General features: G+C 46.4%; 2 protein-coding genes across 5 annotated transcripts; both read right to left on the bottom strand.

Annotated features, from left to right (window-relative positions):
• Positions 1-1,869: 1,869 nt before the first annotated feature.
• Positions 1,870-9,460, bottom strand: RBM4 (RNA binding motif protein 4). 2 transcript variants are annotated; one of them, XM_077771402.1, is made up of 4 exons: positions 9,382-9,460; positions 8,009-8,431; positions 4,128-4,821; positions 1,870-2,313 (listed from the first exon to the last, which is right to left on the bottom strand). In XM_077771402.1, exons 2-3 carry the CDS (start codon positions 8,418-8,420, stop codon positions 4,136-4,138), a joined length of 1,098 nt encoding a protein of 365 aa, XP_077627528.1. In that variant the 5' UTR covers positions 8,421-8,431; positions 9,382-9,460; the 3' UTR covers positions 1,870-2,313; positions 4,128-4,135. The 2 variants fall into 2 exon arrangements, with proteins under 2 accessions (XP_077627528.1, XP_077627529.1); XM_077771403.1 differs by lacking the exon at positions 4,128-4,821.
• Positions 9,461-9,487: 27 nt separating this feature from the next.
• RBM14 (RNA binding motif protein 14) lies at positions 9,488-25,707 on the bottom strand. Of its 3 annotated transcripts, none has more exons than XM_077771398.1 (3): positions 25,281-25,707; positions 18,457-19,921; positions 16,796-17,678 (listed from the first exon to the last, which is right to left on the bottom strand). In XM_077771398.1, the coding sequence occupies exons 1-3, from the start codon at positions 25,615-25,617 to the stop codon at positions 17,471-17,473; spliced, it is 2,010 nt and encodes a 669-aa protein (XP_077627524.1). In that variant the 5' UTR covers positions 25,618-25,707; the 3' UTR covers positions 16,796-17,470. The 3 variants fall into 3 exon arrangements, with proteins under 3 accessions (XP_077627527.1, XP_077627524.1, XP_077627526.1); XM_077771400.1 differs by having other exon boundaries at positions 17,569-17,678; positions 19,811-19,921; XM_077771401.1 differs by lacking the exons at positions 16,796-17,678; positions 18,457-19,921 and adding an exon at positions 9,488-9,575.
• Positions 25,708-27,294: the final 1,587 nt, after the last annotated feature.

The raw sequence follows: 27,294 nt of genomic DNA, 5'->3' as shown, positions 1-27,294 counted from the left end.
ACACTAATTTCAAAAAACTTTACGTTGAAATATCAGGAAATCCAATTTAAATAGTTTTAGAATTCACAATCTTCCCACTATTCTTAACAGTGTTTTGCCTTTCAACAAGTAAATAATTACAAAACATCGTAGGGATGTAGCATTAAATCAGCCCAGATTTTGGCAGTCATGAAAAAGTACTCTTAGGTGGTCTGTTACAGGGAGATCACGCTCTCAGAGCAGAAAGTAGGAATGACTCCCTTCAAATTTTTAACCTGACAGCATGTTTTATAAAACAAAAATGTATTACTCCCATACAGGACTATGACGTGCCATCACCTCAGAAAAGCCTCCCACCATTCCCATATAAACAAAAATTCTCTATTTGACATTATGTATTTTGTCCCCCTTAGCCTATAAGCTCCAGAACTGTACCCAGCACCTAGAACAAACAGTATCTTGCAAAGGATCACTCAAATTATCAATCAATGAATACTGTTAGTCTCTATCTTTTGAAACTTTCCAACTCCACCTATCAGACCAAAGGGTGTATTGATAACATTATCAAAGAGTGATAGGTCCATCTTTTCAGAGAAAAAGGGATCAAAGTGGGCACCACCCTCTAAGTAGTGGCACTGGAAAACCAACCTAGCCAAAGCAGATTAATAAAGACAAAGGGAAAGTATTTACACTTTACTCATAATCTTGTTATTGACCACTTCTCATCTGGAGGAGCTAGTAACCCTTCCCATCCCTAATCCCCTTAACCCTACCAATAGCATTCTTGGAACTGCTTTCATAATCACTGGCAACTATTTGTATTTTGAGAGTAAGAGGTATAAAATATAATTGACAGAAAATGGTTGAATTAAATTAACACAAAAAGACCTATCACAGGGTTTCACATAGAGCAAGCAGTCAGTAGTTATAAATTGTATCCATACAGTTATTTCCATCTTGGCCAACGACCAAGGAGAACCAGTAAGGTACAAACTTAAGTAGAAAATCTGAGAAATCACCTAACTAAAGACCAGATCCTTTTTCTGATTTCCCATCACCACAACCCACCTTTACTAAAGGGTATGGTAGGTAATATTTGTTGAATGAATGATTCTAGAAAATGTCCTACATTCGGGCCTCCTGGGTATGTTAAAATTAGAGCCAAGATACAGACCAAAAAAAAAAAAAAAATTCTGGAAGACCATCTGTTGAAACATGGAACTAAGAGAGGCAGTGGTTCTTTGCGCTCACCCCCATGTTCATTATTAAATAATCTAAAGCTCACTGCTGGGCTCTGTTTCTGGGCCTATCATTCAAAGGCTGTTAAGTACAAGTAATGAGGTGCTAGTCACACCATTTAGGGTATTCTTTGGATTTTGGCAGAGCTATAAAAATAGATGGTGAAAGGCATCAAAAGGTGTTCCTTACTGGCCTAGATGAGCAGCAGAATGCTGACAGAACCACGATTTTATTTTTCTATTTGACATGAAAACTGAAAGCTGATCTCCTATTCTCTCAAATACTTTCTTTTCCTAGAACTGTATCTTGGAAATAAATCAAGCTAGATGTATTGACTGAGTGGCTGCAACGGTATTAAGAGGTAGGTGATGATTTATTTCTCAAGCAAGGAAAGACCTACATCTTGAAACCATGGATCAAGTTGTTGGTTTTATTACAAAGGTGCACTAGTGGAAGTCTTTACTGGAATAAGGTTACCTGCCTGGGTTTTTCCTTTGGTATCTTAATTCCTATCTACGATAAAAAAAAAAATGTAGTGATATTCACCCAGAGATGAAATGTCAAACTTTATAGCCTCCCCTTGTCTTCCAGGGACAAATAAAGAATCCAGACACAAGCCCCAGCAAGAACGCTCTCAAAGCACACATACCCTAAGTTGAAAAACCATTTATTTCACTGGGGAAAAAAAAAAAAAGTGATCCAACTCTATGTGTCTACCCGCCACAAGCCTTTGGGCCAAAAAGACTCAGGAGCAGTGACATGCTCACAAAGGTCATTCCCAAGTCCAACACCCACTGGAAGCAGGAGGCAGGGAGACAGCACACCCCCCACCACAGTTTCTGCACACAATGAGGCCTGCTGGGAGAACAGAACATAAATGGGAAACTACAGAAGTTTTGAAGAACAGGAAGAACAGGAAAATGGGCAGGAAAGAGGAAAGGAAGAACTCCTCTGAACTTAGCAAGGCAAATTAAGGTCCACGATTCCTGAGGGACTGAACGTACAGAGCCGAAAACGTCCCGGAGATGGGGTACCACGAAGGGTGTATTCTCATGCACAACCGCAGCTCGGAATTTCAGCCCACACACATCCCACCTGCAAGAGAGCACAATACAGGGGCTTTACAGCAAAGCTCAAAAGGGCTTCCTATTTAAAACTTCAAAGAACATCTTTACAAAGTCTGGTAACTTGACACTCCTTTTAACTTTACTTGTACCCATCCCCAGTATCACAATAATCTCTAAAAGTGAAATGAGCTTAAAGGCCAGAGGAGAAACTGGGAAAGTCAAGCAATCCCAGACTGAGGCCCTTCTCTAAATTAAATAGCAAACATTCTTTGATGAGTGTAGGCAAAGATAATTCATTTCTCTTGATGTTAACATCAGCATTCCTCAGAAAAGGTGATTCCATGTCACAAATTGTCACTGGAGGCCAGGGGGGAAAAAAAGGTTCCATATAGCCCTCTGGGGTAGAAGTCAAAACTATGTTTGAATCTGGGTTTAGTACCAAGGTCCAAGTTAAAAATCATTCAAGGTCTAGGCAAAGTAGCATCAACTGAACAAACTTTAAAGACCTGAGGGCATCCAACTCGGCCTAGGGAATAATGTAGTGGAGGGCATATGTAAGCTACATACCAAGTCATTCAAGTTTCTTTTCCAGCCCTATCAGTGACTTCCTATCCAATAATCTCTGGCAAGTCACATACCTTCTGCCTTAACTGAAAGATAACAGAGTATCACTCACCCTGTCACTACAAAATTAAGGATCACTGTAATGTCTGGGACATACTGGAAACTGGGGGTTTCCTAAGACAAAGGGTGTTGAGAATCACCGTTTAACACAACAGCAAACTCAAAATACCTAGAGCCCAAAGCTGGCAAGCATCACAAAGAATATACTCAAGTAGAGCCAAATGGATCATGAGGCTCAAAACATATAGCATAGGAAAAAGCCAGAGGACTCAAGGTAGAGCTGGTTCAAGAGTATTAAATGTTGGTAATTAGTGGGAAGATGAAGGGAGTAATTTGCTTAAGGCAAAGCTCCCAACCCTGGTGTTCATTCATATTTATATCACCATATACTTTGAAGAAGTGGAAAGGATGTCCACCAGTTAACACTGTGAGACAGTTTAAAAAAAAAATGAACAGGCTCTTTTGACAGATTCAAAGATAGAACAATGGGGTGGGCACTCTATTCAGGGAATGAATCTGAGCTAAGTGGAGAAGTTGGATTTGAATCTATAACCCAGACTCCTTACTGAAAGCTTTATTAATTAAAAGGTACCTTTTCTTCTCTCTGTCCCAACTTACCATCAAAGAAGTTTTTTCTATAAAGCTCACAGGGAGTGAACTGTTCAGGAATGTCAGAAAAACGTTGCTTCAAGATTAAGATGATGCCACCTGGTAGGTCTTCACAGTAACTGGGACCTGAGCAGTGAGGACTACTTAACCAGTTATGGATTTTTTTTTTACTCTAGGTCATATCAGACCTTTCACATAGCACAAAGCAGAACAGGAAACTTACAAACCTTGATAATGTCGCACACCTAGGAATTTCAACAAAGGCTCTGAGAAACAGCACACCTCAGTCTAAATATATGGGTCCCAGGTTCAGTTCAATTACAGCACATAGGTGTGATCCAAGATTCATCACACCATTCTTAGTTTTTCCAGGCACAAATAGCATCAGATTGACTCCCACTACTAGGAGCCCTGGAAAAATAGCCATGAGGGCTAAGGATGTTTATATATTTCAAAAAGTTAAGTAATTAAGGACTTCCCTTAGCCTCTGCCATGCTAGTAACCTTACCCTAACCCCGCAAAAGCAAGCAAGCAGGGCAGCCTAACTGGAGCCTGTAAGCTGCAGGAGGGATGACAAAACCAGAACAGGGGACACCCCACCGCTCTCACCTCAAGCTTTAAAAAGCTGAATACCGCGCCCGATCCGCATACTGCTCCCGCTCATACCGGGCCATGTCGTACAAGGAATTCCGCGCGGCCGCCGAAGCTTGGGACAACTCACTCTCATGCCCGTAACCGTAGCCCTCTCCAACAGTGGGGACTGGGGCTGTAGCGCGACGCAGGGGGCTCCGATCCCGCCCGTAATATGAAGTGGAAGCTGCAGTAACAGCAGCAGCGGCTGCTGCAGCAGCAGCAGCTGTAGCAGCAGCAGCTCCTGAGGTCGGCAACAGGTGTCTATCATAGGGATCGAGAGAGGTGGAGGTGAGGTGACTGGCCATGGCTGTGTTCTGGACTTGTGGCAGCTGGGACAGGGTCTGCTCTGCGTAATTATAGGCAGAGGCAGCTGCAGCTGCCACTGCCTCATAGGACCGGGCAGCACGGCAGCGCTTGTAGTAGGCATCGAGCGCTCCGTACGCGTTGTTGTAATACAATGAATCCCCATAGCTCATGGTGTAAGGTGTACGCACTGCTCCATATTGCTCATTATATTGCTCGGTAAAGTCTGCCACTCGGCCCGAACGATCTATCGGACACTCTTTGGACCAGTGCCCCTCTTTCCCGCACCCATAGCAGCCGCGCTGGTCTCCCATCCCGGGCGCAGTCCTAAGCCGGCTGGTGGACAACTGCACGTGCATTCGTTTGCCTTGAAGAAACAGACGCAAGAAGGGTTGCTATCACTCTTAGTCAAAGCCCCCGCCCCTACCCCAGACACTGGTCATAGCAATGACTTTATCTAGACAACTCTATGCAGGACTCTTTGACAAAAGATTTTTTTTTAAGTTAAAAAAAAAAAAAAAAGAAAGTCCACTATATAAATTCAATAAAATGACCTGGTTTCAGGCAAAGATCAGTAAGATGAAGAAATGTTTCAGCTCTAACACTAGTTTAATGCTTGTGCCCAAAAATAAGCACCTCAACCTTTGCCAAGTAACTAGACAAAATCTACTCTGAACAACTAACCAATGTCAAAAGAAACTATCAGTGCTCCACAAGATTCTCACATTTCCAATCTTAACTATCAAGAATGATTTCATTAAGCAGGACAATACAAAGGCCCTCAGTTCCCCACTCCAAAAATCAAAGAGAGTAAGACCTGAATATTACTACTGGTAGAAAATATAAACCAGAACTGATCCATGACTGAATGTGAAAAGCAAGTTTCAAGATTTCTGGGAAAATAACTCATGAACTGGGGAGAAAGGGACAATCATAATGCATTGAAGGACTGCCTTCCCCTTTAACAGAGTCCTTTAAATTGCTGGTCCTTATACTCATTCTAACAGTGATTCTTTACAATCTGACAACTAACTTTAGGGACTGCCTGAAAGGGTCTAAAGAAATAGAACAGGCAATTCACAAAATAATTTTTAAAAATGTTATGAAAAACATGGAAGAAGGGGAGGGAGGTGAGAAAAAAGGGACAATAACCAGTAGTATCAGCGGATCAAATAATTCAGTTAAACAAGACTAAAGTACTTTTTCTCCTTAAACTAGGGATCTGAGAGATGGCAAGAACACATACTTAATACTACTTTTGCTGAATATTACAATTTATATTCTAGAAACAAAAAATGTTACTTCTGAAAACTTAACAAAGGAAGAAAGTTTTCTGAAGAAATTTAAGGTTTAAATCTTTTCACAGAAACAGTTTTGACCTAACATGATCTACCAATTTATTGGTAAGCAAAATTCCAGCAAAAACTTCTAATGCAATTGGCTACAATGTACCAAAACATGCAGGTTTCAAAGCAAATGGTTACAGAGGAAAGTCAACAGATAGATCATCTACTCATCTAACATTACAGAAATTGGTAAATAGACAATTTCACATGCAAAATTAAAGTCTTGGGAAGCTAGAAAAGGAAAAAGGAGGTGGAAGGATCAAACTACCCCCAAAAACTCCTGTTGTAAACACTACATCTGGTAAGTGTAGACACATTACAGGATAAGAACTTAGATACACAATTAGGTGCTCAAATGCTTTAAAGTGCTCACCTATGTCCCTCTGGTATTTGCCCTCAGGGACACCTTGGCACCTAACAAAACCAAAGAAAACAGGTGCAACCAAGGAACTAACCAAGCACATTCATGACATAAAGGTCAATAACTAAAGCCCTGATCTAAGGATGTGTCAATTCCAAAGCCAGGAAAAGAAACTAACTCTAAAAATATTTACCATAGATGTCTTTAAAATGGGCAAACAATAGAGAATACACCCAAAACAGAGAAACTGAAAGACCATCTTGATAAATACTGCTACTCCATAAACACGAAGAACTCTACTAAACAATAAGGAGAATGACTAATACTAAGTAGCGAAAATATAAATAAGCATAGGCAGCACCAGAGAGCCTACAATTCATACCAAAAGTTAATGACTTATCGCCATAAGGACAGGTTGTCCAGAGTCAGTACACACTGGCCTCCCCGTACACATGTAACTGCTACAAGACGACTCTCCCATCCACTCAAGTGACTGGGTTGAAGTGGAGAAGAGTCCAAAAATTAGATACCACAAACCCTCCACAAAAGCAGCCTTTGCTCCCAATTAAGTTGTTGACAGCAAGTTAATTCTCAACTTACCAATTAAAAAAGAAAAACAAACTAGACCTGAGAGACTAGTGACACTTTTCTTTAATAACACACAGCAATACCCACAACACAGTGCACGGTTAACTTGGGGGAACGATGATCGGACCTCCAGCTCTAAGAAAGGTCCAATCTAAGGGAAATAAACACACAAAACAGGAGCAATGACAAGAGAGTACTCAGAAAAGGAAACAGTAACTACCTTGTTTGGGCTAAAAAGGTTGAAATATAGTTTAAAAATGTAGCAAGTTGTGGGAATACCCCAAAATTAAGCAGTACTTACAAAGGAGAAAAGGCTCTTTTTTGATACCAGGGACACAAGGGGGTGGTGGGATAGGAGAAGAGTTTTAGTAACTCACCATGGTTACTACACTCACCCTTCCTGATTGACACTTGCCACAGGAGCTCACATCTTAAACTAAGAAAAGATAAAACTTTCCAAATAAAGCAACAATTCATACCATCATTCATGCAGCCCTCTAAGTACACTAACAATCTAGTCAAGGCTCTAAGATAACACCCATCTAAGGGCTCTATTCACCAAGGATGTTGAGTCCACCCTCAAACAGTGAAAAGGCATTGCCATTATTGCTCCCAAACCCCAATATTCCCTCCTCAGAAACTCCTGAAATCAGACTTTTATTCTGGAGTGGCCTCATCCTCAAAACAGAACCTCTTGGTACAAGCATAAAAGAAAAGCAACAAGAACAACAGCCCTTTAAAGACCCTAGTTATCAAAACACTAGTTATTTAATAACTAGTTATCTTTACTGGGAAGTTAGGAGCTGGGCTGAGGCAGGGAGCTTAACAGGGATTCTGCTCCCAGATGTATTGCTTAAAACGCTTTTGTCACATTCTTCATATGTAAAATAAGGCATAACGCTGATACTGGACTGAAGCAATAAATTCAGAGTGAACCACCAAAATGTGCTCTACTACCAAGAAAAACGGAGGGAAAAGGGTACTGGGAAAATCAAAGGAAAGGATTTCTGCACTAACAGACATAAAATAAAGCTTTAGGAGTTCCAAACTAAAGCCATGTGGTGTTTTCCCCAGGGACTAGTCTAAGTTAAAAGTCTCTTATTCCCATGCATTCTCCATTTTAAGTCCATCACCCACAACGCTTCACCATCAGCCAGCCAACAGCTCTATCTGTACCCCTAAACCTCTCCCCTCACTTATCCAACCTATTTTCTGCACATAGAGTGTGTTCAGCCCTCTTCCCAAAGAGGGTGGTTCACCTTGAAATTCTGTGTTGTCAAGGCCCCTGATGGCCTCCACTGCATCCTCCGCCCGCTCCATGTGTACGAAGGCATAATCTTTCACGATGTCACACTCGATGACCGGACCATACTCCTCAAACTTGGCCCGAAGCTCTTTGTTGGTACACGTGGGACTGATGTTACCCACGTGCAACTTGGTGGAGGTTTTGCTCTTGTTCTTGCTGGCTTCCACGTTGATGTTCACCCCGTGCAGCTTGTAGTGGTGCAGGTTGCGGATGGCATCCTCGGCCGCCGTCTTGTCCTCTATGTGCACAAAGCCGTAGTTCTTAATGATGTCACATTCCAGCACCTTCCCATACTGCTCGAAGAGGGAGCGGATCTCTTGCTCTGTGGCCTCCCGGGGCAGGTTTCCAATAAACAGCTTCACCATCTCGACACAGCCTGTGTGAGAAGAAAATATTTCTAACAAAAGACCTTAAAAATTTTTGTTGAAAAAAAAAATTGCCACCTCCTTTCACTCTAGCAAATATTTCCAGTTTTCCCTCTCTCACACGCCCACTTCCACACAACAATCAAAGGAAAGTGGAAATAAGGAGGCCTGCTACAATACCGGCTGTAGAACCCTTAATAAATGTAACAGAAAATGTAACAGATCCTTAGTAGACAAAGGGTTTGATAAGAGTTGAATGGCTTCTAACGAAAATGGAAATGAAAGTGAGAGCATACACGCAGCGCTAGGGATACTGGGCTTTCCTAGCCACTGTGAGGTCAGAAACCGTAGGTCTAACTGCTGGCTGGCCGCACGGGCTACTGAAATTGTGAATCAGCTCTTCCTCTCGCAACCGAGTAAGGAGCCACCATTTCCGGAAAAGTGGGCCTTATAATAGCTTCGTTTTAGGGTTTCCTTTGGAAGCGATGAACGGGCGACTGGGCCCGACAGCAAGGCCTGAGGAGACCACAGGAACTGCAGGAGTGGGGAACGCCTCTCTCGGGGTGCTGTCCTACGAGCTCCTGCAGAACCGGGAAAAGCGTGCCCAAAGAAGGGCTTCAGACTCCTCAGACAACAATGTCTCACAGCCTAAGAAACTCTCGAAATGGGTTTCAATTTTCCTAAGTTTAAGGGAAGCACGGTAATCTCTATGGAAACGTCAAGGCAGGAAACCGAGCCAAGTCGGGTAGAGGGCAACTTGGGGATAAAGGAAGGTATTCTCGGGGGAGGTCGTGGGGGAAGGGCTGCTTCAGGCTTACCGCGCAATGCCCAGCACCGAGGTCGGCTCTCAGAGACGGGTGCGGAGGCCGCGACCCCACTAGGATACCTCTGAAGCCCAAAGGAGTGAGATAGGATTTAAGAGAGAAAAGAGAGGCAATGGAGGGGGCTCGGAGTCTCTCACCCGCACGGATATCAGCAGGGACTCTTCCTCGCGGCGCAGACGCTTCTGACAAAACGCTAAAATGGCGGCGGCCGCAGCAGTGACTCTGGGTAGAAGGGGCGGTGAGCCTACCACCGGATTGGCTGCTCGGTAAAGTTAAAAGCAGGCGTTCCCGTAGCTCCTCCTCCTGATTGGTTACCACCAACGCCAATTACCTGAGAGGCCGGGAAGAGGTGGAAACGTCAGTAACCCCTCAGCTCTTACGCGAATGCCAATGAGCGCCTATCTCGCGAAGCCGAAGTCACTGATTGGGTAAGAAGTCGGCGTGAGGGAGGAACTACAAACGTGGGCTCCGCCCGAGAGCGACCCGCCATTAGGCGGAGCGAGCTAAGGCCCTGGTGTGGCGGTCTTTAGCTTCGTGGCGCCAATTTCGTGAAGCCTCGGAAACGTTTCGCCATCAACACGTGCACAGCCTGACAATATCCCCCTTTTGCCTCCTCCAAATTCCTCCCTCTAAACTCCCAACCACCACCCCTTCGCAGCCAGGATGCCACGAACGATAGCTTACGCAGACCCAAACGCCAGGTAAGAAAAAAACCGAAGCGTCCCCACCTGAAGAACCAAACTCCTCCTTTACCCAAGAATCCACCCTGTAGCCCTCGGAGTCCCGGACCTCCCCCCAGATCAAAACTACTGTCATAGGTGGTGAAAGGAACTCTGGAGACAGTTAATGGGCGCGGCTTCAATTAGGTTATAACGGCCCCAAGCTAGCCGGCTTGGAGGCTGCGTTACTTGGAGGCAATGAGGAAACCAGTTCCCTCGAGGAACCAGCCTCCCGGAGTGTGTCCAAGATGAAGTAATGGCTTCTTTGTGTGACCATGTAGATTGAAAACACCCCCACCCCGCCCTGAGAAAAAAACTGGAGCAGCGAAGTTTTTTGTTTTATTTTATTGGGTGCCATGAGCCAGAGCTGTAGGTTTAAACTCCTAGAACCGACCTTTGAGGAAAGAGCCTAATCACATGCAGCTATAAACAAAATACAATCAAAACAGCATTCTCCAGAGCGTCTGGCTCCCTCATCACATTTTCTTTCTCATCCTTTGGCTTCTTCACATAATCCCCAACTCACTGAGCAAGCAATGACCCTTTGCAAGGCAGCTTTTGAGGAGGGAGTTAAAAGCGGGAAGTGGGAAGGTGCTGGATGAAAAGACATGATAAAAGCAATGAATTTTCTATGAGTAAGGGGATCATGAGTGGAGATGACATGAGTATAACACGACAGTCCACAGCAGCCTCCAAAGGGGAGGGGGGCATAAAGAGAAAGGAGTCAAAGTTATGGAAATGGGTTTTAAAACCTGACATGACTGAGGAATCAAATGATGGAAAACCGGTCAAGAACTTACTCTAGGGTGGGAAGAACAAAGGAGCTAAAAACATCAAAATAATACATTTACAGATGTGGTTGACACTAATCTTGGTCCACTTTCATTGTGGATTCTTATACTGAGTAAAGGCAATATAATCAGTGATGAAGAAAACCAAGTGTTAGTCAGCTGCATGTGTGCGCCCTTTTGAGGGGGCCAGCATCATGTAGGAAACTGCAGGCAGGGAAACTCATCTGGTATAGAAATCCTCTTAGGTCCTTTCAGTTTGATCTTCCAAATTCAGTGTGTCCCAACAGCCCTGGAGATAAAACTTTCCTCCGAAATACCAAAGCAGATGAGATCAACTCGCTCTATAAAACTAGGAATCTCTCCAGATCCAACGCAGAGAAGACTGGGAATAGAAATCTCAGGATCACAAACCATGCCAGTTTGCAGACCACAGTACCACCCCTCCTCCCCCCCCATCTAATTACTTGATTTACCTTAGGAAAAGCCTTTAAGGTGGAGTTGTAGTTGTTTCATTTTGCAAGCTCATCCAACTGAATAAACCACATTAAATCACCCCCCTCTTCTTAAAATTCACTGCACTGGAAAAATTTCACTTACCCTACCTGTTCTGGTTCTTGCCAGTCTCCCAATCTCTTAAACAACCCCCATCTCCCATCCCCCCACTCCACCACCACCACCCCCCCACACACTATGCTCCACCCCAATGGCCTTTCTGTTCCAAGTTCAGATTAGAATGTTCTTTCTCCAGGTCCTTGGGTGACCACTCCATCTAAAGACATCCTCCTACTCCAAAACCCGACCTTGGAACTCCATCTCAGGACTTCATGTCATTTTTCCAAATACTTACCACCACTTGAAATCCTATTTGTTCATTCCATTCTTTTCTCCCACCTCCTACCCTCCCATCAAATAACTTGTTCAAGGGCAGGGACCTTTTCTTCTTCCCTACTCTATCCGGTGTTAGAAATGTGCCTAGAACATGGTAGGCACTCAATTTTTGTTGACTAAGTTAACACATGGGTGAATGCATCCGTTAACTTCTTGGAAACCAAAGGAGATATGATGAGATTTTCAGTTAATATCAGTTTAAGACCATGGACACTTAGTCCTAAAAACAAACATTTGAGTCTAAAAACAAGCACTTGATTCTTAACACCTAGCATACTTTCCAGTCTCCCTCAAACAGAAAAAGCATGTACCCAAAAGCCAGGGGGTAACCTATGCTACAGCTTTTCATCACCAGGACTACCAGCTTGACAAAAGCTGCAAAACAAAGCTTTAGGCAGAAAGATCGTATTTGTGGTTCAGCTGTCTCCACACTGATGTTCACCTATCCAACTCTACTAAAGGAGCTTAATATTCACCACTTAAGGTTTATAAATTAAAGACCTATGTTCCAAATCTTCTACCACCCCAACTACGCAAAATAGGATTGAATGCAGTATTTTAAAAGCACCTTGTCCACAGGCACCTGGGTGGCTCAGTCTGAGGTTAAGCACCTGACTCTTGGCTTTGGCTCAGGCCATGATCTCACGGTTTGTTGGATCAGGCCCTGTGTCGGGCTCCTCGCAGGCAGTGCAGAGCCTGCTTAGGATTCTTTCTCTCCTTCTGTCTGGCCGTCCTGCACTCTCGTTCTCTCTCTCAAAAGAAAAAAAGTATATATATATTTTTAAAGCACCTTGTCCAGAACACTGTAAATACCTCTTGGTGATTTTTTTCTTTTTTTTTACACCATGTATTGTCAAGTTGGTTTCCATATCTTGGTGATTTCTTAATTGGCTGATCAGGTTACTAAGCACCTCAAAGGTAAAGTGACTTGTTCAAAAAGTCATCTAGAAATCGGGTATCTGTCATAACCAAGCATAAATATACACTCTGACTGCAGATTTTGAAAAGACAAAAGTGCTTGGAGCCTGGACTCTTGAAAGGGAAAGGAGGGACAAATCCAAACATAGGGGGGAAACACTGGTGTCCATGAAAAACATTCAAATGTAAATAAACACATCACTTTCACACCTTTAGGGGTGCATAAAATTTATACATGTTAATATCTCTGGCTCCTGTCCAGAAATGAGTTACTGGTTTAATAAAAGCTCAAATTAAAAAGAAGTATTCTCCAAGAATATTCAAACTGGCCTTCCTGCACTCAGCCAGTCAAGCAAGCTTCTTAAGCCTCCAATCCCACTGGCAGCTACACTCTTAGCCTCCCTTTACTGTCTTTGCAGGTTCCCTACCGCTTACCTTTCTTTTCCATACCCAAGGAGAATCTGATCCCAGGACACTGAACAGTGTTGTCTGAGACTGGAGGTGACAAAAACTGGTGTGATCCGTGGCCTACTTCACTCCTAGGTATCACTCATTTAAAAAATCCACTGCTTCACTATTGCTCATATGTACTGCACTCACACCTACATCCACAGTCCTTTGCTCAGCTGTGAGACAGCTCCACCAGGCCACCCCATTCTCCCCAGAATGTCCTAACTCAGGTCTATGAGACAGCTAGCATTTAATAATCAGTGTCTGGGGGCGCCTGGGTGGCTCAGTCGGTTAAGCGTCTGACTTTGGCTCAGGTCATGATCTCGCAGTTGGTGAGTTCGAGCCCCAGGCTCTGTGCTGACAGCTCAAAGCCTGGAGCCTGCTTCGGATTCTGTGTCTCGCTCTCTGTCCCTCCCCCACTCGCACTCTTTCTCTCTCCCAAAAATAAAATAAACAATAATCAGTGACTATACATGACGCCCCACACTTGTCACATGTTCTCATGTGATGCTTCCATGGTATTGTAACGATTACAAGCAAAGTCCTGGACAGTTCAATTAAAAATGACTCAATTCCTTATCTACTGTTTTCGAACGATGTGATCCTAAGAAAAGTTTCGTAAGGGGTCCCAGGGTAGCTCAGTTGGTTGAGCGTCAGACTTCAGCTCAAGTCATGATCTCCCAGTTCATGATTTTGAGCCTCAGCTCATGAATTTGAGCCCCACATCGGGCTCGCTGTCAGCCTGTTGGCACAGAGCCTGCTTCCCATCCTCTTTCCTCCTCTCTGCCCCTCCCCCAATTGTGCTCTCCCCCAAAATGAATTTTTTTTTAATTAACTAACCTACAGCCTCAACTTCTCCATTTACAAAACAGGTTTAGAAATAATGGCATTTGGGTTGCAATGACGATCAAATGAAGTTACTGTATGAAAAGCACTTTTAACAGTGCTTAGGCAGGTGTTCAATGTTAGCTATTATCTCCATTTTATAGATGAAAAGCCTAAGGCAGAGTTCCTGACAGGTCCAAGATCATACAACTAAGTGATAGAAACACGATTCAAACTCAGGAAATCTGATTTTAAAGCCAACACCCTTAGTCATTCTGTGCCAAATCAATTTTCCAATCAAACAAATCCCATCTCCAGAACATTTTAACTAGTGGAAACTGCCCCTTCCTTACCTTCCACTACCCTAGCATTGCTTAGTAACCGTAACTAGTTCACGGAGGTAGGTTCTGCCTCCCCATATTATAAACTCGAGGTCAGAGCAAGGGCTCAGCTACTTAATACTGTATTTCCGGCACTACAGACAGACATAGTATTTCATGATTTAGAGCTACACTTGAAATAACTTTAAGAACTCCCCCACCTGGAAAACTTGATTCTACCCTTTATGATCTCTCTTAAGGTAACTATGGGTGAATATAAATTTTTCACTTGCTTTAATCTTATCTTTTCTATTGCCCAAACTTTGATAACATATCCTACTAGTCCATAAATCTAGGAAATTATTTTCATTACAACCCAAGTCATCCCCTATTAGGGTCAGCTTACTTGGCTTGATAGGACAAAATGACTGGCAAGCCACCAGTCTGTCCACAGACCTTGGCAGAGCTTAACTGATGGGCAGGACTAGAAAAGCAGCCTACCCGGAGGGTGACCACTGAGTGATACTTCCATTACCTCCACCAGAAGGGATGGAGCCCCAGGCATACCCCAGACAGAATGTGAAACAAGGTCCAAACCTCAGAAGAGAACAGGCTGACAAGGCTAGAAGCCTCTATGTAGTCTCGTTCCAGGAATAAACCATCTTTAACTTCTCCAATGAAGGCCAAGTTGTAGAGGTGATAGATGCAGAAGTGCAAAATCTGGGAGTCCATATTCCCCACTCTCTTATCCCAAAACACACATTAAATATCTGTCTTCCCATTCACTCAACCCCACCATCTCCAAGTTATAGGACCCAAGAACTCAGAAATCCACAAAAAGCAAGTATGAGGAGCGGGCTACAGGATTAACACAGGAGGCATAATTTAAATAAAAGAGAAAGAAGGAAATTTTAAAACAATCTGCAAGAAAGAAGAGAATGACAAATGATTTAGCTTTGTAACCTCTTCTGCTTTAAACAACGAAAAGCTTGAGAGCAGCAAGGGCATCAGGACCTAAAGATGATAGGCAATTAAGAGTGATCATCTAGGCCAGGTCACTCTGAAGAACTTGGGCTGCAATAAAGAACATCAACACTGGCCCCAAAGCACATAAAGCTGTTTTTCACAGGAACCACAGGATTGAACAGTGGCAGAACCCTCACTGGATAAAGGAAGACATAAAGCCACATGACAAATATTACAAATACACAGGCCACAATCACAGCCCTGTAATCAACCAACCCCTCTATTTTCCAGAGTAATAACCAGACCTAAGTTTGTTAGCTTGGTCCTCAGATCACCCCACCCTCCCTGCAGAAGTGACAAGAAACCTATCAAACTCCCCCCACCCAGTCCTGCAAAGAAATGAAAAGGAGCAGCAAAGCACCTGGAGGTAAAGCAGTGAGCAGAAAGAGAAGCAAGGAAAGAGCTATGGCCCCAGCACCCCCAGAATTACCCGTTAGCATCCACAAGAGCTCATTCTTGTAAAGATCATATGCTTTTTTGCCCACCGGGCAGAGGGAAGGGAATATCTGGGGCAAATTACTACGTTACAAGCCAAGTTCCCCAAGAAGCCGGTGAGAAAAGCAGAAAAGAACCCACCTGAATTCCACTTGATTTGACACACACAATTCCCCAGAATCATCTTGCCCCAAAATGCTCCCAAATCAAATATCTAAAGCTCCCTTTCCCAAAGGAACAGCAGTAGGTTCCTACCCAATCAGTCTTCTGTTCACTCATTTATTAGTGAACCCAAGCCTCCACTTTGTCCCTGGCTGGAACTGTCCCTGCGCCCCCCCCGCCCCGGTCCGCTCAACCCACCAGTCCCAGAATAAAAATACAGAAAAGAATCTTCCATTTCTCACTCTATCCCAGCATCCCTACTTGGGTTATGCTTGTACCTCACCCCTTTCCCAATCTGTGAGGACACCTTCGAATATAAACCCAGGAAGAAAACATCTGGAAACCCTAACAAATGGGAGACGGGAAGTGAGTCTCGGGACCGATGGCAGAAGTTGGCAGGACGCAGGAAGGACGCTCCATGGTGATGTTCAACATGCGAAATACCAGCTCTACGGCCATATCCCCCGTACCTGCTTCCCATCGGCCGACTCCTCCTCTCCCCACCACAGGGAAGTACCAGACACTGACACCACCACACCACCCTACCCCCACTACTGGCTCCTTTCCAGGTCCCAGCTCCAGCACTCACTCAAGCCCAGTGCCTGAAGGATCCACTAGCCTTATAAGCACCAAAGCAGTCCATTTCCCCACTTCTCACTTGAGAAACCATACCCCAGAACCATCCTGCTTGGAGCATAGGTTGCTTCCGAACTGGAGAGAAGTCAGGGGGAAATGGGCAAATAAATTTACTGCATTTTGGTGTGATCAATTAAACTTAAGGGCTGAGGAAGTCCAAGCAACTTGGTCTGGACTCTCCAGTCCTAAAGACAGCAGACGAACAGGACGACGATGACCTAAATCCCTCTGGGCAGCAGGGAAATCACTAATTCCCACATTCAAACCCCTTTCCTCATCTGTCCTGGGTTCTCCAGCTGCCTTTCCTTTAGCTGTCATGTCTTCCTGGATGTCAAACTGGCTCCTCTGAAACTGAGTGCAATCAAGACAATGACAACCAGGTTTCCAAACTGCAAATTGCCCCAAGTTTTATTTGTAGTCCATACAAAAGGGAAAAAAAATTAAGGTTTTCTAACACCACCTACTTGGGGAGATGGGGATGTGGGACTGTGCCACTCAGCATCAGCTAGAACATCAGGGGGTCAGTAGGGATTTGGACATATACCGACCGACTGTCCCAACAGGAACTCAGTCTCAACACAGTCTATACTGGGACAAAGTCAGGGCCCCCTGGACTGCTGGCACACTGGCGCACAGGAAATGGTTAAGCTAACCCTTTCCTGGCCTCCCTCACATCTAAAAAGAAAAAGGCGCCGCCGACCTCAGTTGCAGGTTGCTTCCCCATCCAGACGACCTTAAATATCGCGCACAAAAATAAAAGGGAGCCAGGAAAAAATAAAAACATAAAAGAAACTCCCATCCTGGGGAGATGGGAGGCAGGGGAGAGGGGAAACCGCAGATCTAGAGCCAGTAGCAAGATTTGCTGCTGAGGCGAAGGAACAAAGTAGGTTACTGCCGAACACTCAAAAGGATCATCTCCTGGGGAAGGCCCACAGGGTCGAGGGGATGAAAAACCGCAAACGGGAGAGGTATGGGCCAGTGGTTATAACCTGGGCCTGCACCCTACCCCACCTCTCCTCTCCTTCCCTCCCTGTGGTGCCCCATGCCAGGATGGCCCTACATGCGGCGCTGGTAGCCAGAGTGCATCTGAGCTGCCCGCAGGTAATCATTATAGGAGCCCGAATAGCGTGCGTAATCGGAATGGGCATCGGGCAGGCGACGGTAATCCAGCGAGGACTTTGTCGGCGAGCGGCGGAACGAAAGCTGCGACTCTGATAAACGGCGGTAATCAGAGAGCTCGGCTAAACGCCGGTCGGAACCATACCTAGTCGAGAGAAGAAGACAGTTGGTGAATGAGACAATTGAGGGGAGGGCTCCAGGTGGGCATGGGGGAGATGCCAATGGGGATAGGGAGGGTGTGATCAGATTGGTCTCCAACAAACAAGATTTTGTCAGAAGGCTCATCACCCTATCCAGGGCAAGAAATCAAGCCTGGTTCAACCAGTGGGAAACCAAGCCCACCACTGAAGCCCTCCCTTCTCAACTGGCCAAGGTAGATTTTGGTCTACATTCCCAAACCACAAACAAACTATCCCCACCCTGGGCCCTACACAGAAAGTCCTTGGTTGTTTATCAACAGAACGGCGGACGAAAGCAAGGTCCCCAACTCCCCAAAGAGTGGACGCACCTCGTATACACCTTGCCTTCAGCCAGTGAGTGCCAAAGGGACTACTCTTTCAAACCCACCCCACCAAAGCCAGGACAACCACATAACAGGCTTAAGGATCCTTGAGACGGTGGGAAAGGCCATAGGCCACAACCGCAGGCAGTAGCTCCAATGGCACTTGGGGTAGCCTAAACAGGTGACACTTTTCCCAGCCTGACTAGCTGGTACCACCCCAGGCTGAGCACTAATGCTCTACCTGAACCCTGGTGATCAAAAAAGTTCACAGACATCACCCCCCTTGCCCTTTGGACACCCCATGGGAGCAGATGAGAGAAAACCAAAGGAGGGGCCAATGGCTCCAGTTTCCCTCCCATGCCAACCTCAGCCCCTTGCCCTAAGCCCCAGCTGGGGGCAGAGGCGGGGGGGCATACAGTACCTTTTCGACATGGCGACAGCCTTTTTGTAGGGATCGTCGTAGCTGGCCCGGGGTGGGGAGAGGCGGGTACGCTCATAGGGCGGCGGGGTGCTGTTGGCGTTGGCAACGGCCCCCTGGGACATGGACAGGTAGGCTGCAGACGGCTGACCTGCCCCATCGTAGGCATTGCCCGGCTGGCCACGGTAGGAGGCAGCAGCCTGGGGATGCTGCTGGGCAGCATAGGAAGCAGCCAATGAGGCTGACGACTGAGTGCGGTACGGAGCTGCCAAGGTGGCAGACGGCTGGGCCCCGTAGGCAGCTGCAGCACCATAGGAGCCAGTGGCCGCAGCAGCTGACTGAGCCCCATAGGAGCCTGACAGGCCCATTGATGCTTGAGCCCCATAACTATTCAGCTGGGTCTGAACAACCGGCTGGGCCCCATAGGAGCCAGCCATTGGGGTAGCGGCTTGTGCAGCGTAGGCAGCTGGTTGACTGGCATAGGCAGCAGCTGTAGCTGGCTGTGCCACATAGGCAGCCGGCTGGGAAGAGTAGGAAGCAGCCTGCTGTGCAGCATATGGGGCAGACTGGGCATTATAAGAGGCCGAGGGCTGGGCATTGTAAGAAGCTGCCTGGGCCCCATAAGCAAGTGAAGAGGCTGCAGACTGGGCCCCATAGGAGGCTGCCTGGGCCCCATAGGAGCCTAGGGAGGAAGCTGCTCCCTGGGTGTTGTAGGAGGAGGCAGCCGCACGAACCCCATAGGAGGAGGCAGCCTGCGCGCCATAAGAGGATGGCTGGTTACCATAGGAGGCAAGGGAGGAACCCTGAGCCCCATAGGAGTTGAGCGAGGAAGCCGCAGCTGGCTGACCCCCATAGGAGGAGAGGGCCGAGGCCGAGGGCTGAGCTCCACCATACGGGCCAAGCGAGGAAGCTGCGGCAGACTGGGAGCTAGGGCTAGCCAGCTGGCCCCTGTATGGGGCCCCAAGGGAGACAGAGGGCTGAGCGCGATAAGAGGCTGCCTGGGCTGTCATGGGCTGAGTCCGATAGCCGACACCCAAAGAGGCAGAAGGCTGGGCCCTGTAGGCAGCTCCCAGCGACACTGAGGGCTGGGCCCGGTAGGTGGCTGGCTGGGCCGTCAGAGGAGCCACATAGGAGGCTCGGGGAGGTGAACGGCGCAGGGGGCTGCGGTCGCGACCAAAGAAGGGTGGTGTGGGCTGACGGGCTTGCCCATCAAAGCCACCAGTGCTGTTGCCAAAAGCCTGCTGGTAGTCGAAGGTGGCAGAGAAGCCACCAGTTCCAGGGAATGCCGTATCCCCAGCCCCTGGTTTCTTGGTCTTGTCCCCAGACTGGATAGCCAGGCCAGGCCCCTTCTTCTGACCCTTGGTTGAGAGTTCCACGTTGATGCGCTTGCCCTTCACTTCTTTGCCGTTGAGCTGCGCGATGGCGGCTTTGGCATCTGCTTCCTTCTCCATGTGAACAAACGCGTAGTCTGATAAAGCAGCAGACAGAGGGTTAGCAATTAGGGGGGCAGGGCATGCTACCTGATGGGTCCCAAACCGGACACACAACAGCACCCAGCTGTTGCCAGCTACCTCCAGGCCTCCAAACCTTCCTCTCCAGGAGTAGGTCATAAAACATGGTTCCCACATAACAAAGCTTCTGTCTCAAGCAGTCACCTTTCCCTACGTGTTCTCCCTATTCTCCCCTTTCTCTCTTTCACATCACTCAACTCTCTGGTGAGAGAAGAAAGAGCAAAGATGAAGTGCAACACAGGATAAAAATCTTCACAGCTCTTGTAAGTGTAAACCACCAGACAAAACACAGAAAGGGTTCCTGGATCACTCAATTATTTAGCATTCTCTAACCCAAGATCACCAAGCACTACTACTCCCTTTGCAGCTTAACTCTGAAATACTGGAAATGACCACTAATGTCTTGGCATGACCCAAATCTCAGCCCAGGGTCCAATTAAATTAAAAAAAAAAAAAAATTAGACTGCAATGCACAGTTCACTAAATTTCTCCAATGTACTCTCCTTTTTTTTTTTCAGAGTACTTCCATTCTCAAAGTACTTCCATGCACAGACCTTCATTTGGACTTCACAATCCTGTGAGTCAGGCAGAGCAAAGGGTCATTATCTCCATCTTATAGGTAGGCAAACGTGCTTAGAGAATTTATATGGCTTGCCATTAATCAAAATGTCTTACAGCCAGCAACAGAATCCCAGCTCTTCCACGCCCTTTCACTACACCAGTCTGTCCCTGAGAAGTCAATGTATAAAACAAGACCATATTAACATGATAAGAAATTTAAAAAGAAGCTGGAACTCATGTAAGCCTATGAGGTGAGGGAATGGAAACCGAGCCTCTTAGCTGAGATCAGGCCCAAGCCTCCATCCCCCAGGCTACATTATATCCTCTACTGGTTCCTCTTCAAGGTACAGATATATACCTTACCCCCTTGAGCATAGAGCAAACTGTTTACAGGAAAGATCTGGTTTCTTAGCTTCATGGTGAGAAGCTAAATTAGTGCAGCTTGCAGGCTCTGCTAAGCTGGCTACCCCTGAAGTCCTCACTCAGGATTTGAATGAGCTGTGGTGTGATATAGGCTTAAGATAGGATGTTGATCTCAAAGTCCTACCACACAGGAGAAAATTTTAGAAAGGGAAGTGGGAAGAATTCTTATTCATGTCCAAAATCACACACCACAATAGTACAAGTAAAATCTGAAACACACTGACAAAATCATGCTCATAGAAAATAAGGCCATGCACTTAAACCCATCTGGATCCATGGCTACCTAAGTACCAAGTACCAGGACCCCATCTCACATCAATTTAGGAAATGAAGAACTACCTGGATGAAATCACTAGGTTCCATTTCTCAGATAACAAATCCTTTTGAAGGACCTCTAAACAAGTATCCTAACTTCTAGATTCATACTGGGATGCTCCTCTCTGGCTGCTCCCAGAAAGCAAGTCATTTTTCTCCTTGTGAAGCAATGCCACCAATCTGCCTCTCATAGAAATGAAACTAAAAATATAATCAACAGGCATAAATCAGAAGTATGGTATGCACAAGGAATCCTAGGTTAGGCACTTAAGAGCCTCAATTATAAATCCAGATATCACTGACTTGGTAAATCTGTCCTACCCACCTCCAATTTAGGAGATTCAAATAACATAAAAACGTCTCGTAAAATATAAATAGCCATATAACGAGTAAGAATTATGATAATCATTCAGGCTTAGGAATAACCATATGCTTCGCTCCCTACAGAATATTATCTTTTATCTCTAATAATAAAAAGCAAAAGCTACCATACCATTTATACATGCAAACTTGGAACCTGCCAGAGAGGACTAAAAAAACAAAATCAGCTATCACAACTCTCAGTCCTCACACACGCATGGTTAAAACCTGATTCCTTACCTACCAATTAAGGCAAAAAAGTGTTCCTTTCGGCCTAGTCACAGAGTACTAGAACTGTCTTATGATCTCTCACCTCCACTTTGGGTAGAGGGAGCTAAAAATAGATACTGGTGGTCAGTGATCTCTTTAAAAGCAGAGGCTGACCTGACCCTCCAGAGAATACAATGGCAAACAGAAAATGGGAGCTTGTAGGCAGATTAAGGGAAATGGAAAAAAACCTCCAGGCAATGTGAGAGAATATTAACAAATGATATTATAATCCTGCCTAACCTATCCACAAATTCCTGAGACCAGAACAAACTAGGAAAAAAACACCCAACAACAACAAAATACTTCAAAGGGTTTAGAAGAGGACATCCCACTGTCTACTCCCTACTTAGCTAGGTTTTATTAAGAAACCAACCAAGTTGAAATTTGAAAACTAAGATTTCACATGTACAATTTACCGCTCAGATGAGTTCTAGAATTGATTTTTTAAAAAGCCCTCAGATACAATTATAACCAATTCACATCAAAATGCTCCTAATCCTGACATTAAAGAGAAATGTGACTTGGTGGTCCAGCTGATTCAATCATGTCAGCCAAAAGCCAAAATCAACACCTAACCCTATCAAAGATACCCAGGTACTCAATTACTCCGAGGAGATGAAAAACCAGAAACCTAAAGAACTCTGCCTAGACAGCTAGTTCAAGAAACAGTAACCTGTAAAGGAAATCCACTGCACTTAAAGGCACTAGAGCAAGCAATGTTTTACAGAGATCACCTATTGGTCTAGTGGCATCACAATTCCTCTAGCAACAAAGTTAAGAGAATCCAGAAAGGCGCCTCAGTGGCTCAGTCAAGCATCATCCATCTCTTGATTTCGGCAGAAAAATGAATTTTTCTATCTGAGAAGAGTAAACACCTCTAACTTTAAACTACAGATTTGTGTATAGGAGGAAAAAATGGCCACCCACAAAAAACAAAAACAGAAACAAAAACCAAAGGAAACAGTTTCCTCTTCTGCCTTTCAGACCTCCGGAAGCCTAAATGGTTCCTAAAGCTGTCAGTAATTCTCATACTTCATCTTTGAACACCCAACAAAAATGTAGCTGTGGAGACTGATTACAACCCACTGTTGCTATGGAGACCTTTGCTTCATACATCAAATCATATAGAAGCTTCAGGGGTAACCAAGCAACGATGTTTTTCCCTTGTGAAATAAAACACAACTGGTTGTCCTATACAACCCCAAGCTTCTGTGCTTTTCAAAGACCTGACAGCCAACACCAGAGGCCTCAATCATCGAATGCCCATTCCCAACGCAAGAAATGAGTATTTTTGGAGCCCAGAGCCAGTTTCTTCTGCTACATTCCCAACTTGAAAGCCTCACTTTCCTTCACCCCAGAGAGATAGAAAAGCACCAGTGGAGAACAAGACAGTCAAATCTTTCTCAGTGTCTCTTACATCAAAGTGCTCTGTTACTTACCAGGGTAACCACAAATAACAGCTAACCACTACTCCCTGAGGATGTTAACACATGTTCACAAAAGGACAAAATAGACAAAACTTTCACTCTCACAAAGTCAGCCAGGAGTTCTAAAAACCACATGCAGTTATACATTTCACCCTCCCAGCCACTGTCACTTGGTATTAGTCCAGAGAGAATCCAGGCAAACTTTTAGTTTCCTCTACCACCTGAGAGCAAGCTTCTTGACCAGAGTACCATGGAGGCTGTCCCCCTCAGATGTTAGTTTCTAAATTCCCAGTCTAGTAGCCACCTTGCCTAAGAACCACAAAAGATATGTGGTAGGTGAATTAAACACAGCACTGTCATAAGGAGTCATGTACCCCCTTTGGTTTCCTGGTCAGGTGCCCAATCTGGAGTCCTTCCTACTCTTTAACTCTAAACAAAGCAAAAATCAATGCACCATACAGCCTGCCTTAGAGCACCCAGCAGGAAAGCCCGATTCCGGAGAGTCGTGGACTGGCATAACCTGAGTTGAGGAAAATAGAATGCAATATTAATGCAGAACAAGGAACTGCTCCTAGTAGTGGAGACTACAACCCTTTACACCTCCCCGGCTGCAGAAAGGACAAGGAATGACCCCAAAAATATGCCTTATTAGGACAGCAAATGAAGTGTCTTGGTGGAAGTAAGCACCTGCACCCATTTAGTTCCTATCCCCAAAACTTTTCACAGAGTGTGGGTCGGTACAAATCCAACACCAGGAGTAGGGGCATCAGATACACCCCCAGGTTGCATCCTTGAAGATGGCAGGGCAAAGTTAATTCTCATCTGTTCACGAGAGGAACAGAGACTGGCCACATACACAAGGACGGTCCCACCAAACCTTGCCAACATAAAAGAAAAAGAACTTACAGGATAGGAACCTAGACTACAAAAAAAAAGTCAACGGGGTCCCAAAAAGTTAGACGGGCCTAAATTACAATGATAACATTTTTCTCAAAGAAAAGGCAAACTAGGGATCTGTCCTAAGAATTAGACTACTCCAGCAAAGCCGATAGCCAATGATTAACGAAGACCTCTCACACACCCCTCTCCACGACCCCCCTCAGCCAGAGTATATGCCCCCTTGCAAAATCACCAAGCTATTAAGAGAACACTGCCCTGAGGGCATGGGGCTTGGCAAGTAAAGGCTTAAGAGGCCTTCATAAAACAAGCCTCCTTCCCCATTCAAAAGGCCGGGGTTTTCAGTTTATATATATAAAATCGAGCCCAAGAAAAAAACCCCAAGTTTGGGGGACTTGGAAAACAGCGTTGCCACGCCTAACCCACTTAACAATATTGAAAGGCCAAAGTGGTTCAGAAGGGGCCCCTCCTGTACCCACGAGTAACTATACCCATGAGTAGACCCACGCCACACAATGCTAAAAGATCCCAGCCCAAGAAACGTCCAAGGGCCCCGTTACCTTCCGCTCGGGAGCATTCATCGGCAGGGAACACGAGGGTGGCCCTGGGGCGTCAGCCCCCACCTTTTCCCTCTTCCCTTGCTCTGACCGACGTCTGGAGAGGAAGTGGGGAAGTGGCGAAATCTTCCCCGCTCCATGATCCGGCTTGTGCCCGTCACTTCCCAATTTCCGCTCGGTGCCAGGCCCAGGAGACCAGTGGAAGGCGCGCCCCCGGTATATTCGCAAGTCTCGCAGGCGCGTCCCCGGCCCCGTAGCTCGGCTCACAGTGGCCGCCGAACCCACCCAGAGCCACTTCCTCCCATCTGGAGAATGGCGTCTGGACGGCAGGGAAGGAGGGTGGCTCTACCCATCGCGCCCCCAACACCTCCGGCCTCGATCCCGCGACTTCCCCACCCTCCCCAACCGCGCGGTGACCGACCCCCGGGAAAGGGGCGTGGCTAACAAGCAGAGTGCCCAGAGCGCGCCCGCTCCCGCTCCCCCGCCCCCGCGCGCCTCCGCGTTACCTTTCACCACGTCACACTCGATGACGCGTCCGCGGCGCTCGAAAAGGCTGCGCAATTCCTGGCTCGTGCATGCAGCCGACACATTGCCCACGAAAATCTTCCAAGTGTTAAGAGGCCGTGGGCGCGACATCTCCACCACGAGCGCGCGCCCCGGCCGCAGCTCGTGGCCGTGCAGGGCCTCGATGGCGCGCAGCGCGCCTGCATTCTCGCGCATGTGCACGAAGGCGAACTGTTTCATGACGGCGCAGCTCATGACCGTGCCGTAGGGCGCGAAGAGGGCTGCTAGCTCCTCTGGCGTTGTATCTGCCCCATCGACGTTTCCCACGAATATCTTCATTTTGCCGCCGCAGCCGCCTTCCCGGGGAGCCGGGACCTCTCCTCTAGCGACAGGCGAGACGTCCGACCGGCCGGCAGTCCTCCCCAGGAATGGCTGGCGACCGAGAACCCCGCCGCGCAGGCGCCCTGACCCAGCCAATCGGGGCCCGCATCCCGCGCGTCCTGCAGCCAATCATAGAAGCTGAAAGAAGATGCACTCAGGCGCAGCCAATCCCAGAGGGTCTGGAGCCCGCTCGTTAGCAGAGGGGGCGGGAAAGAGACGACGGCGCGCGACCAACCGCCACTGCCGGGGGGAGGGGGAAAAAGAAGGGTTGGAGAAGGGGGAACGCGCGCGGGGAACATCGGCGGCCTAGAGGCCTACTCGGTGAGACGGCCTCTGGCCCGGGTGGGGCCGGGATCGGCGGGCCCCAGGAAAAACTTTGTTCAGCCGGAAGTCGGAGCTCCTCCCATTCTGGCAGCCTGGGCCAAACCCGCCCCTGGAAGTGGCAGCGAGCTTGTCCACCGGAGGGTCGGGCCTGGCGGAAGAAACCAGGACGGCCGCCTTCAGTCTGCAAACTGTCCCCTCTGGGACCGTGCTGGGCGGGCGGGGGGGGGGGGGCTTGAGAGGCATCTGCCCCGTGCTGTTAATTCATTCTTTGGAAACACATTCCCCTGAATTGCTGAGGTCCTGGGAGAAGATGGAGAGTGAAAAATCAGAGTTTCGTCTCTGCCTTTGTGGAATTTTCAGCAGAGGAATAATGATCTGGATCGCCCTTGCGTGCGCTTGAAATTACACAATAAAAAGTTTAATACAACTATATCCGGGCAAAAGAATGGTCCCTGAGGGGACGAAAGTTGAGCCTTTATAGAAAACAAAAAATTCAAAACAGATGTATGTAAATAAAAAGTATTTTGCATGGCAGAAGAGAAAAACATAAATCCGTGTGCCAAGCCCAGGATTTACCTCCATGCTCATGCTACAAGTTTATTGAGCACTTACCAAGTGGGCAGCACCAAGGATATAGCAGTGAACAAGAAGTGACAAAAATCCTGACGTTGGAGCTTATACTATGGTGAGGAGAAACCGAAAATAAACAAGTAAGACATGTAGACTGTATGCTAAAGATTTGAAGCAGCAAAGCAAGTAAGCTCTCCTAAAGGGGGATCATTCCAGCCAGAAAGTACACGTCAAAAAAAGGTCCTGGGGCGAGTTTGTCCGCTTGTTCAAGGAATAGCAGTATGGCTGGAGGCTATAACAGCAAGGAGATGTAGGGGGAGGTTGTCACACCCTATGGGCCAGTGAAATGACTGCCTTTCACTTTTTTTTTTTTAAAGTATTCAACAATTCTGTACCTCACCAGGTGCCCATCAGGACAAGTGCACTCCTTAATCCCCATCACCTATTTAACCCATTCCCCCCACCACCACCATCCCTCTGGTAACCATTAGTTTGTTCTCTATAGTTAAGAGTCTGTTTCTTGGTTTGTCTCTCCCTCTTTTTTCCCTTTGCCCCTTCGTTTTATTCCTTAAATTCCACACGTGAGTAAAATTATATGGTTTTCCATCTTCCTCTGACTGGCTTATTCTGCTTAGCACTATACTCTCTAGATCCTATCTCTGTTGTTGCAAATGACAAGCTTTCCTAATTTTTTATAGCTGAATAATATTCCATTGTATATGTACTCCAGCTNCCAGGTTC

The sequence above is a fragment of the Crocuta crocuta genome, unplaced genomic scaffold, assembly GCF_008692635.1.
Source record: "Crocuta crocuta isolate KB4526 unplaced genomic scaffold, BGI_CrCroc_1.0 scaffold647, whole genome shotgun sequence".
Taxonomy (NCBI): domain Eukaryota; kingdom Metazoa; phylum Chordata; class Mammalia; order Carnivora; family Hyaenidae; genus Crocuta; species Crocuta crocuta.
The sequence above is the reverse complement of the archived record's forward strand: the minus strand, read 5'-3'. Positions and strand labels throughout refer to the sequence as shown.